This window comes from Symphalangus syndactylus, chromosome 5 (genome assembly GCF_028878055.3).
Source record: "Symphalangus syndactylus isolate Jambi chromosome 5, NHGRI_mSymSyn1-v2.1_pri, whole genome shotgun sequence".
Taxonomy (NCBI): domain Eukaryota; kingdom Metazoa; phylum Chordata; class Mammalia; order Primates; family Hylobatidae; genus Symphalangus; species Symphalangus syndactylus.
The window spans coordinates 70,694,757-70,708,295 of record NC_072427.2 but is presented as its reverse complement, the minus strand read 5'-3'; the positions used below and the strand labels follow the sequence as shown (position 1 = coordinate 70,708,295).

The window sequence follows — 13,539 nt, the reverse complement described above, 5'->3', positions numbered from 1 at the left end:
CTTATATTCTGAAGCATACACAATTTGTGTAGCAAAAACTTTTCAGTTTTGGGATATGCAGCAATAAAATCAAGTACATAATTTTTTCCATGGAAAATCTCTTTACAGGTATCAGATTCCATATACTGACAAGAAAGTAGATATTTGCATAGCTAATGGCTTGTGTATTAATAATCAGGTGATAGAATCTGTTTTTGTTACCCACAAAATGGCCACGTAGACATGGTTTGTGATCTACCATAGATGTGTTTTTCAACTATATTATACACATCAGATTCCCTTCCTCCCACAACTCTTTGAGGGAAAAATTTATGGGGAAAAAAAAACACTTTTTTTTGGCATAACTTAGTATACAGACTAACTTAGTAAAAAGTGAGGCCCTAGGAAATAGTGGTGAAAGCCATACCTTAAATCCAGAAAGGCTTGAGGGCAAGAGAGAAAGACGCAGAGACTCCCTGGGTAAGCAAGGTATTATTACAGCATTTTGCAGATAAAGAAACCAAGGCTCAGCAAAGTATATATCTAGTCCGCTATCACACAACTCAGAATTGGTCGTATGGAGATTCACACCCAGTTCCATCTGCCTCTGATGCCCAGGCTATTAAGCACCATCTGATCACAACAGATAGTTCTCAGGTGAGCTTGAATGCTGCTGATACTGGGACCACACTTTGAGAACCACTGTTCATAAAAGTCAACAGCTGACAATAAATAGCCCAATAGTGAAAACAGGTGCTGAGATTTGCAAGGCAGTTTCACAGATAAGTTACATAGAGTATAATCACGATTTCCAGAACAAAAGCAATGTTGCCCTGTTATAAAAAACACTGCATTGAAAGAAGCAGTAGGTAAAGATTGGGCTGACCACAAGACTCTCTGCCACAATATTTATCTAGAAATCCATAGTTGGCAACAAAGCTCCCAGAGTAACACGAAATGTCTGCTACGTGATGAAAACAAAGTCCAGAGGTGGGGCCGAGATGGCCTACTAGAAGCAGGGGTGATTGGAGGCTCCCATCGAAAAACAAACATAACACTTTTACACTGTTGGTGGGACTGTAAACTAGTTCAACAATTGTGGAAGTCAGTGTGGCGATTCCTCAGGGATCTAGAACTAGAAATACCATTTGACCCAGCCATCCCATTACTGGATTATAAGTCATGCTGCTATAAAGACACATGCACACGTGTATGTTTATTGCGGCACTATTCACAACAGCAAAGACTTGGAACCAACCCAAATGTCCAACAACGATAGACTGGATTAAGAAAATGTGGCATATATACACCATGGAATACTATGCAGCCATAAAAAATGATGAGTTCATGTCCTTTGTAGGGACATGGATGAAGCTGGAAACCATCATTCTCAGTAAACTATCGCAAGGACAAAAAACCAAACACCGCATGTTCTCACTCATAGGTAGGAACTGAACAATGAGAACACATGGACACAGGAAAGGGAACATCACACACGGGGGCCTGTTGCGGGGTGGGGGGAGGGGGGAGGGACAGCATTAGGAGATATACCTAATGCTAAATGACGAGTTAATGGGTGCAGCAAACCAACATGGCACATGTATACATATGTAACAAACCTGCACTTTGTGCACATGTACCCTAAAACTTAAAGTATAATTAAAAAAAAAGAAAAACAAACATAAGAAGCGTGTGAATCCTTTGCCAGCAACCCAGGTATCCAGGTTCTCCATTCAAAATTGACTAGAAGGCTGACGTGACCCACCGAGAGAAGGAAGAGCAGTGTGGTGCGGTAGCCCACCTGAGAGCCACACGGGGAAGGGGAATCCTCTCTCCTCAGCCAAGGGAGGTGGTGAGTGAGCATGCTACCCAGGCCGCAGGACTGCTTTTTCCATGGAACAGTGCAACCTACAGTCAGAAGAGCCCACTCTGGAACCCAGGCCACCAGGGCCTACCGTCCCATCCTGAGAAAGTGCAGATTCTTACAGCCTCTCAGCTAAAATCTGCTTAAGCCTACTGAACTCCTGGGGGCAGAGGGGCGACCAGCCCTGGCTGCCACTGCCTGCTGTCTAAGCCATTTGAGCTCCTTGTGGGAGGGGCAGCAGCCAGCATTGGGACTGGCAACTGCCTAACAGGCTAAACTCCCTGGGCGGGGGATGGGGGGCACCCATTTCTGTAGCTCCAGGCTGTGCTTTTCCCCTGCTGGTGCCAGGAAGGCTGGATGGCTTGGTCCCAAGACTTGTCCCCACAGCCCTACACACCGTGGCAGCCACACACACACTGTGGCAGTCTGTGGCCATAATGCCTCTTCAGGCCTAACCCACACCCATCCTTCCTCATTGGTGGGGGAGTGGCTTCCCTGCAGGATCTCCAATAACCCTAGCCAGAGGCTTAGGAACAGAATTCTGATCTCCCTGGGCCCGAGCCCCTAAGGGGAGGGGTGGCTGCAGTCTCTGTGGACCAGCAGACTTAACCTCTCCTCCTGGTAGTTCTGAGGAATCAGGGCAACCCAGACAAGTGGGTTTCCCCCCAGTGAAACACACCCTCTCCACCAAGGGACAAAGTGGTTCCTTAAACGGTCCTGCTCCCGGTGCCACAACAGGGTGAGACCTTCCAACAGGGGTTGTCAGACACCCTATACAGGAGCAATCCTACTGGCATCAGGCTGGTGCCCCTCGAGGTCAGAGGTCCCAGAAGAAGGAGCAGGGACCCATCTTTGCCGCTCTCCAGCCTCTTTGAGTGACATCTCCAGGCACAGCAGCAAATCAGATGAATAAGGCCTAAAGCGAACGCCCAGCAAACTGCAGCAGCCCTACAGAAGAGGGACCTGACCATTGAAAGAAAAACAAACAAGCAGAAAGCGACAACAGCATCAACAACAACAACAAAAAGGCCCCCACGAAAACCCCATCCAAGGGTCAGCAGCCTCAAAGACTGAAACTAGACAAACTCACAAAGATGAGAAAGAATCAACGGAAAAAATGCCAAAAAACCAAAAGGCCAGTGTCTCTTCTCCTCCACATGATCACAACATCTCTCCATCAAGGATGCAGAACTGGATGGAGAATCAGATGGACGAATTGACAGAAGTAGGCTTCAGAAGATGAGTAATATAAAACTATGATGAGCTAAAGGAGCATGTTCTAACACAAAGCAAAGAAGCTAAGAATCTTGATAAAAGGTTAGAGGAATTGCTAACTAGAATAACCAGTTTAGAGAGGAACATAAAGGACCAGATGGTAATGAAAAACACAGCACAACAATGTCATGAGGCATACACAGCTATCAGCAGCTGAATCAACCAAGTGGAGGAAAGGGTATCAGAGTTTAGAGACCACCTTACTGAAATAAGACATGCTGACAAGAATAGAGAAAAAAGAATGAAAAGGAATGAACAAAGCCTCCAAGAAATATGGGACTTCATAAAAGGACCAAACCTACAATTGATTGGAGTACCAGAAGGAGACAGGGAGAATGGAAACAAGGTGGAAAACACACTTTGGGATATTATCCAGGAGAACCTCCCCAACCTAGCAAGACAGGCAACAGGCAAATTCAGGAAAAATAGAGAATACCATTAAGATACTCCATGAGAAGACCAACCCCAAGAAAACAAAGTCCACTGGGGTAGATAACTGAGAAAAACTGTCTGAAGAGGGATCTGGGAATTTATTCTAGGTTTTGGTTCTATGTCATATCAGCCTTTTAAGAACCATTAGTTATCCCAAAGGCAGTGTGGGGCAGGAGCAAGTGTGCTGGTCTTAAAGTCAGGCTATGGGGTTGGAAATCCGATTTTTCCTCTACTAGGTAGAAGATCTTTGGTAAGTTATCGCTTCAGGCCTCAGTTTCCCCATCTATAAAATGAGAATAGTAATGGTTCTTACTTCACAGGGTTATTGCAAAGATACATGAAGTAAGGTGTGAAAAGACCTTTGGATAGTAGGTGCCAAGTATCCAGTAAATGTTAGCTCTTAGGGTTATTTTGTCCCACTGCTGAGTCAAGCCATGAGATGTGAGGCTTTTCCAATTTGCTTGATGATGGTTTGTAATAAAATTGTATTCTGTTGCAAGCAGATAAATTTGATCATCAGTGTTTCTGGGCAGTCTACAATGTGCTGTGCTATCAGACACATGTGCATCATAGATGTTAGCATTCCTACACACTGGAAAGGAGATTGTAAGAAAAGAAACTTTGAATTTTCTTTTTGCCAATCTTATGTCACCCCCTATATTCCAAAGTGCACTATGAACAACATATATACATTTTCTCATTTAGTTCCTATGAAAGTAGTTGTTTTTATTTAAAACATTGGAAAGTTTGAAAATCTAAAAGCTGAAGGTTAAGAGGCGATATGACAACAAATTCATAAGCCAGGATTTTAACCCAGATATGTTTGAAACCCAAGGTTATACTGCCTTGAAATTTATAAATTAAAACATGAGAGAATATGCATAATGTATTTCTTTTTTCGAGAGGAGAGAGGGTTTGATATCCAAATGCTCATTCACAGATATAATATTTTATTTCCAACGTTTTTACCTTAGAAGAGCTTATGGGATAATAGAAATGTCAAAAGTTTCCATAAATAAAATATATAACAGCTAAACCTTGTAGAGTTTAGACAACTGAAAGTATCACTACATGGGTACTTAGTAGTCACATCTGCTCCCTAAGCAATAGAACAGAACGGAATAGAAGAATATCTGAAAAATTTGGGGAGGAAAAACAACCTTAAATTTAAAAGAAAATTAGTGAAGAGTTCAGATGAACTTGCAGCAGATATTAAGCCTGAAGCATCCACTCAGGGAGTTTGAGTATTTTGATATTTAGTAGTTTCCAGAACATAGACAATCTCACCTGCCCTGGACTGAAACTAAGCACTCTTTTCCCTCTTTTGGGAAAACACCGATTTCCACCAGCAGCTTGTTGCTGTCTTGTTTTGTCTGCCTTTCTCTACCTGTGCAGGTAGCCTGGTCCTCACTTGCAATACGAGACTATAAGAGAACACTGTAGTGAATCATCTTGCCCTAAGGCATGGCCCATCATACACACATTCCTATAAGGCATACCTTACTGTTTAGGATCTGGAAAACCCTCTGCTGCAGTGTCTGGCCAGCCTTGGGCCTCACAAGGATGTAAATGACTTTCAGGTCGGGGCTGGTGCGAAACAGCTTCTCCATCAGCACTTTGCCCATGAAGCCTGTGGCCCCCGTGATGAGAATGGACTTGCCGCCATAGAAAGCTGCAATCGTGGACATGCTTCCTCCCTTTCTTTTATAGCTCCTGAAAGAGGTTCCTGAAAAGGAAGATAAATAACAAAAGATTACATCTTCAGAAGTTCTCATATTCAAAGTCACTTAAAATGTTCCTGTTGCTTCCAAGAGTTTTGAATGCAGAAAAAAATAGGTCAGACAGTGAGAACATCGTGGCTTTCAGGTGATACGACTTATTCCAATTAATATTTATTGAGTTCTCTCTACAGGCTAGAGTTTATGCCAGGAACCGTGAGCAAGAAATGAGAAAGACACGGTTCCTGCTTTCAAGGAATTGCTTGCAGTCTAATGAAGGAGGCAGACAATAAAGAGACTGTTAAATACAATATAGTAAGTGCTAAAACAAAGGGAGACATGAAAAGGGTACATAGCAGCATCTGGAAATTTCACGTCTGTGACATCTGAGCTGAAACTTGGAAGGCAGAGAAGGGCTGGGGTCAGGGTGTCCCAGGCCAAGGAAAGAGCAAGGGCAAAGGTGCAGCAATGTGGCACAGCATGCTTAGGGGAAATAAAGGGATGCAGTGTTACAGGACATAAATTAGAAGGTTAGGACTGGCCCTGCAGTTTGTGAAACCAAAGCTTAGAACAGCTATCAGGTTTTTAAAAATTATGAGGTAATTAGGGTTTGAGTTTCAGATTTATTTAGAGAAAATATTGGAACAAATAATTGTTGCAGGAAGTCAAGGACCTTAAACGGAGGGACTGGCTGAAGCCATGGCAGAAGGATGTGGATTGTGAAGATTTCATAGACATTTATTATTTCCTCAAGTTAATACTTTTACAATTTCTTATGCCTGCCTTTACTGAAATCTCTAAACATAAATTGTAAAGATTTCATGGACACTTATCACTTCCCCAATCAATACCCTTGTGATTCCCTATGCCTGTCTTTAATCTCTTAATCCTGTCAGCTGAGGAGGATGTATGTTGCCTCAGGACCCTGTAATAATTGCATTAACTGCACAAATTGTACAGCATGTGTGTTTCAGCAATATGAAATCTAGGCACCTTGAAAAAAGAACAGGATAACAGCAATTGTTCAAGGAATAAGAGAGATTACCTTAAACTCTGACCGCTGGTGAGCCAGGCAGAACAGAACCATATTTCTCTTCTTTCAAAAGCAAATGGGAGAAATATGGCTGAATTCTTTTTCTCAGCAAGGAACATCCCTGAGAAAGAGAATATGCCCCTGGAAGTATAGGCCTATGAACGGCCCCCCAAGGTGCGCCTGTCTTTTATGGTCAAGACCGCAGGGATGAAATAGACCCCAGTCTCCCATAGCGCTCCCAGGCTTATTAGGAAAAGGAAATTCCCACCTAATAATTTTGGTCAGACCGATTGCTCTCAAAACCCTGCCTCCTGATAAGATGTTATCAGTGACAATGGTGATGAAACTTCATTAGCAATTTTAATTTCGCCTCCGTCCTGTGGTCCTGTGATCTCTCCCTGACTCCACTTGCCTTGTGATATTCTATTACCTTGTAAAGTACTTGATGTCTGTGACCCACACCTATTTGCACACTCCCTCCCCTTTTGAAAATCCCTAATAAAAACTTGCTGGTTTTTGTGGCTTGTAAGGCGTCATGGAACCTACCGACATGTGATGTCTCCCCCGGATGCCCAGCTTTAAAATTTTTCTCTTTTGTACTCTGTCCCTTTATTTCTCAAGCTGGCCGACACTTAAGGAAAATAGAAAAGAACCTACATGAATATCGGGGCAGGTTCCCCAATATCTGGCACCCACGCGGTCTTTCCTTTTTCCTAAGTGCATGAAGGAACCCAATTCCCTTTAGTAGGTGCAGTGAAACATCAATCGGCTTAGTCCACAGATACGCGTTTTCGACTCCCTGACGAGTGGTGAGTAGTCTGTGTAAGGTCTAGGTCAACTATAGGTCATGCGGAGTCTAACCATTATGCTTATCTCTGCTATATTAAACTCCTGTTAAAACAGGGTGCTGTCCGAGTAACCATGGAAAATATGGTCACTCTATTCAGGGCAATGGTGAAATTCTGTCCTTGGTTTCCTGAAAAAAGAACCGTATAGATAAAAGTGTGAGATTGTATTGGTAAAGCATTCCAGAAACTGGTCTTGGCAAGGACTTATGTTCCTATCACTGTTTGGGGTGGTTAGGCCTTGGTGAGTGCTGTCTCAGTGGCATGCCAGTCTCGTTACCCCCTGCAGTTGCTGCAGTTTTCTGCCTTCTTTTCCTCAGCCTTCCTCTCCCTCACGGCCTTTGTTATCTGATCAGACTCTCCCTTCAGCTACTCCTTCCCCACCTAACGATGCTGAAAATTCAATGTCTAACTCTGGTAACTCTGGCTTAAAGTTATCCCCTACTTATCTTCCTTCTTTTCAGGAAGAGCAGGTACTTCAAACTCCTGTGACTGAGACTCACACAGCCCAGGACCATAGATATGCTAATTCTTCTCTCTTCAAACCTCTGGCATCAGCTAATGGCTCCAGGACCAAACTACCATTTACCTATAATTCTGCAGGCCCTCTCCCATCCAATTCAGCCCCTCACCCTCCTGTCATTTCGGTTCCTCAACCAGTCACTTTACCGTCCACTCAGTCTGCTTCTCTGTACCCTTCTTCACACATGAACACCAGTAATCACCAGTATACTTCTGCTCCTTCTGCTCCCCCAATGCCTCTTTCTCACAAATCTGACACACCCATTTAGGTTCAGCAGTGGCTGCTTTCTAAAGAAAAACTGGAGGCTTTAAATCAATTGGTTTCTGAGCAGTTGCAACTTAGAAATGTGGAACATTCTCTTTCCCCTTGGAATTCTATGTTCCTAGTAAAAAAGAAATCAGGCAAATGGTGGATAGTAACCAATTTAAGGGCCATTAATGCTGTAATTAAACCTATGGGGGACGTCCAACCTGGCATAGCTGCCCCTGCCTTAATACCTAAAAATTGGCCTCTCATAGATATGGATCTTAAAGCTTGTTTTTTTATATTGCTTTACATAAATTGGATTGTGAAAAATTTGCTTTTACTGTACCATCTATCAATAATCAGGAGCCTGCAGCTCATTATCAATAGAAAGTACTTCCTCAAGGAATGCTAAATAGCCCTAAAATCTGCCAGCTTTATGTTGGACAAGTGCTTTCACCAGTTCAAGCCCAATTTCCCGAGGCCTATATTCTTCATTATATTGATGATATTTTAATTGCTGCCCCCACTGATAAAGAATTAATTGACTGTTACCAAATTTTGAGCCACTGTGTCACAGAGGCTAGATTACACATCGCTCAGGATAAAATTCAACAGACCACTCCTGTTCAATATTTAAGAATGGTGGTCGATAAACAATGTATTCAACCTCAAAAAGTTCAAATTAGGAGAGATTCTTTAAAAACTTTAAATGACTTCCAAAAACTTTTAGGTAACATTAATTCTTTAAGGCCTACTTTAGGCATTCCAACCTATGCGCTGTCTAACTTGTTCTCTACGTGCAGGGAGATTCCGATCTCCACAGCCCTAAGACTTTGACCTCTGAGGCATTACTAGAACTAGAATTTGTAGAGGAAAGAATCCAGACCGCCCAGTTATCTAGAGCACAGCCGTTTCAGCCTTTTCAGCTTCTAGTTTTCGCTTCATTGCACTCCCCTACTGGACTAATAGTTCAACATAATGATGTAGTGGAGTGATGTTTTCTTCCTCATGCTGTGTCAAAAACTTTGTCTGTTTATCTAGACCAAATAGCCATATTAATTGGACAGGCTCGGTGCAGAATACTTCAAATTTCTAGATTTGATCCAAACATAATTGTAGTTCCTTTAAATCGACTCAAAGTTCAAGCTACCTTTCAACATTCTGTACTGTGGCAAATTCACTTGGCTGATTTTATTGGTGTTATTGACAATCATTATCCAAAAAACAAATTGTTTGATTTTATAAAAATGATGTCTTAGGTGGTTCCTCGATTAACCAAAAATCAACCCATTCTTGAGGCTGTTGCAGTGTTCACTGATGGCTCCAGTAATGGCAATGCTGGTTATATAGATCCTACAGACAAACTTATTTCTACCTCTTATACTTCTGCTCAAAAGGTGGAGTTAATTGCTGTGATTACTGCCTTACAGGATTTCCCCAAACCTTTAAATATTGTCTCAGATTCCACTTATGTTTTACAAGCCACTAAAAGTATAGAAACTGCTACTATCAAACATATTGATAATTCTGAATTGGCTTCTCTATTTTCAAGGTTACAACAGGCAGTTCAACAACATAGACACCCTTTCTATATTACACATATTAGGTCTCACACCACTTAACCAGGACCCACGTCTCCCAGTAACCATAAAGTCGACTGTTTAGTCCCTTTTACAACCCAAGAAGCTCAAGAGTTCCATAATCTCACTCATGTCAATGCTGCTGGCTTAAAAGATAAATTTGGTCTTACCTGGAAACAGGCTAAGTTTATTGTTCACAGCTGCCCTCAGTGCTAGGTCTTCGTACTTCCAAATCAGGAACCTGGTGTTAATCCTAGAGGCCTAACTCCCAATGCTTTATGGCAAATACACGTGACTCATGTTAGCTCCTTTGGCAGACTGTCACATGTGCATGTCTTTGTAGATACCTCCTCAAGTTTTATCTAGGCTACTTGCCAAACGGGAAGGCACGGCCCATGTTAAAAAACATCTGTTTTCTTGCTTTGCAGTTATGGCGCTTCCATATCAAATAAAGACAGACAATGCCCCTGGATATGTTAGTAAGGCTTTTGATTCACTTAGGTAACAGTGAGGAATTTCCCATGTTACTAGAATCCCTTACAATCCTCAAGGACAGGCTGTGGTGGAACGGGCCAATCGCACTTTAAAAACCCAATTGTCCAAACAGTCTGAACAACCAAAACATGATTTAACAACTCCCCACTCCCAATTACATTTAGCATTGTTTACTTTAAATTTTTAAAATGTTCCTAAAGATAATACTCTAACTGTAGCCGAAAGCTATTATACAGGCAAAAAATTCTCCTTAAATGAAGGCAAGGCAGTGTTATGGGAAAATCTCCCAAACCAATACCTGGGAACCTGGCACAATTATAGTGTGAGGAAGAGGATATGCTTGTGTTTCACAGGAGATCATCAATCACCTGTCTGGGTACCTACCAGAAGACTCAGGCTTCCGGTGAGTACTGACAATCAAAACCACAGTGAAAAGACGTCTGTGTCAGAGACGGCCTTCAGACATGGTGAGATCTGCGCCGACTCCTCAGAAACAGGCACACTAAATTACAATAGGTGTAAATCAATCCTCCCTGATGGCAATGAAGACCCATCTAACTAATCACACTTCTCCTAATTACTTTTCTTTTTCTCCTTACAAACCTAAAAATCTTACCATTTCTATTAGCCTGAAAATAACATCCCTCTGTTCTTCTCTTCCTCCTTCAGCACTAAATCTCACTTACACTAGGTTTTATTTAATGATTCTCCTCCTTATATTTTCTGTCTCACCAGTTTCCTCTCACACTGATTTACCTGCTACACATAATTATTCTTATTGGACTTACATGTGTTTTCCTTCTTCGACCTCTCACCTGGATAGATGCTCCTGCACAAATCTACACTAATGATAGTGTGTAGATGCCTGGAGCCACAGATGACCACTGCCCTGCTCAACCAGGAGAAGAAGGCACTGCATTTAATATTACCATGGGTTATAAATACCCTCCTCTGTGCCTTGGACATGCACCTGGTTGTATACATCTAGAAACTCAAGTCTAGGCTGCTTATCTTCTGGAAAGTTCAGCTACAAATAAAACAGGATATTTAGTCTCTGGCCTCTCCCTTTCTCCTTTAAAACAAATGAAAGGAAGAGTAATGGGAGATACCCCATACTTTCAATATAAACCTGCAGGAAAACCATGCCCTAAAAATTTTGAGGGACCATCTAAAACTTTAATTTGGGAAGATGGTGTTAACTCACATACAGTAATATTAAAAAATGACTCATATGGTTTAGTAATAGACTGGGCACCAAAGGCCTATTTAAAAAATAATTGCTCCTCTGGCAGAAGAGAATGCCTGGAGGCTACTTATTTTATTTATCAGGAGAAAGAGAATCGTCATTCTACTTTGCATAGGAGGATCAGCTCATTCTTTCCCTTAAAACAGGAAGATTAAGGCATTACCTGCCCCCGCCCCGCCGCCCCAGGCCTCGTATGATACTCCTCATTCTGAGCCCAGAACACCCAGAACTTTGGAAATTGGCTATTGCCATGTCTGGACTATAAGTATGGGAAAGGAAAACTATTCTGACTGTTGTTCCCACCACCGTCCCACTCTCTCAGTATCAACATAGACCCGGACATTCTGCTTTACTTACCTCCAACCTGACTGTTCCCATACAGAGTTGTGTTAAGCCTCCTTACATGCTGTTAGTAAGAAATATCAAAATTTGGATGAATAATCAAACTGTCCAATGCATTAATTGTCATCTATATACTTGTATTAACTCCCATTTTGACTCCAGGAAAAGTGTAATGTTTGTTCGAGCTCGAGAAGGAATCTGGATTCTGGTAACTTTGCCCAGACCTTAGGAATCCTCCTCCTCAATACATTTAATTAATGAAGTGCTACAGCAAATTCTCAAAAGATCTAGGAGATTTGTTTTCACTTTAATCACTGTTATCATAGGTCTAATTACAGTCACTGCAATGGCCAGCACTGCCCGAATGGCATTACACCAATCCATTCAAACGGCTCATTTTGTTAATGATTGGCAAGCCAATTCCACCCAAATGTGGAATTCTCAACAAGCCATCGATCAAAAATTGGCAAATCAAATTAATGATTTAAGACAGTCTGTTATTTGGCTTGGAGATTGGGTAGTGAGTCTTGAGCATTGCATGCAAATGCAGTGTGATTGGAATACTTCGGATTTCTGTATCACCCGGTATTCCTATAATGAGATTGATCATTCATAGAAATGGTCAAAGGACACCTTCCAGGTAAGGAAGATAATTTATCATTGGACATAACTAAATTAAAGAAACAAATTTTTGAAGCCTCTCAAGCTCACTTATCCATTGTGCCTGGAGCTGAGGCATTAGAGCAGGTGGCAGAAAATCTTTATGGATTAAACACTATGACTTAGATTAAGTCTATTGGGGGCTCCACTGTAGTAAATTTTAGAATTATGTTTCTCTGTTTAATTGGCTTGTTTTTAGTGTGCCAGACCAGTCAAGAATCCTGCGTCAAAATCAAGAGAACGAACAAGCCTTCATCGCCGTGGCACATTTATATAAAAAGAAAGGGAGAGATGTTGCGGGAAGTCAAGGACCCCAAATGGAGGGACCGGCTGAAGCCATGGCAGAAGAACGTGGATTGTGAAGATTTCATAGACATTTATTAGTTCCTCAAATTAATACTTTTATAATTTCTTATGCCTGTCTTTACTGCAATCTCTAAACAAATTGTAAAGATTTCATGGACACTTATCACTTCCCCAATCAATACCCTTGTGATTCCCTATGCCTGTCTTTAATCTCTTAATCCTGTAAGCTGAGGAGGATGTATGTCGCCTCAGGACCCTGTAATAATTGCATTAACTGCACAAATTGTACAGCATGTGTGTTTCAGCAATATGAAATCTAGGCACCTTGAAAAAAGAACAGGATAACAGCAATTGTTCAAGGAATAAGAGAGATTACCTTAAACTCTGACCGCTGGTGAGCCGGGCAGAACAGAACCATATTTCTCTTCTTTCAAAAGCAAATGGGAGAAATATGGCTGAATTCTTTTTCTCAGCAAGGAACATTCCTGAGAATGAGAATGCACGCCTGGAGGTATAGGCCTATGAACAGCCCCCCCCAGGTGTGCCTGTCTTTTATGGTCAAGACTGCAGGGGTGAAAAGACCCCAGTCTCCCATAGCGCTCCCAGGCTTATTAGGAAGAGGAAATCCCCACCTAATAATTTTGGTGAAACCAGTTGCTCTCAAAACCTTGTCTCCTAATAAGACGTTATCAATGACAATCGTGCCTGAAACTTCATTAGTAATTTTAATTTCGCCCTGGTCCTATGGTTCTGTGATCTCACCCTGCCTCCACTTGCCTTGTGATATTCTATTACCTTGCAAAGTACTTGATGTCTGTGACCCACATCTATTCGTGCACTCCCTCCCCTTTTGAAAATCCCTAATAAAAACTTGCTGGTTTTTGTGGCTTATAAAGCATCATGGAACCTACTGACATGTGATGTCTCCCCCGGATGCCCAGCTTTAAAATTTCTCTCTTTTGTACACTGTCCCTTTATTTCTCAAGCTGGCTGAT

General features: G+C 41.9%; 1 protein-coding gene across 2 annotated transcripts in view; it reads right to left on the bottom strand.

The window, feature by feature from the left end:
• The window catches only part of FAR2 (fatty acyl-CoA reductase 2), a 195,551-nt gene that overhangs the window by 61,102 nt on the left and 120,910 nt on the right, over nucleotides 1-13,539 (bottom strand). For both annotated transcript variants that reach the window (XM_063640327.1, XM_055280249.2), the window contains exon 2: nucleotides 5,050-5,276. In XM_063640327.1, the coding sequence (XP_063496397.1) occupies nucleotides 5,050-5,238 (189 nt within the window). In that variant the 5' untranslated portion in view covers nucleotides 5,239-5,276. The remainder of the gene's footprint in view (nucleotides 1-5,049; nucleotides 5,277-13,539) is intronic.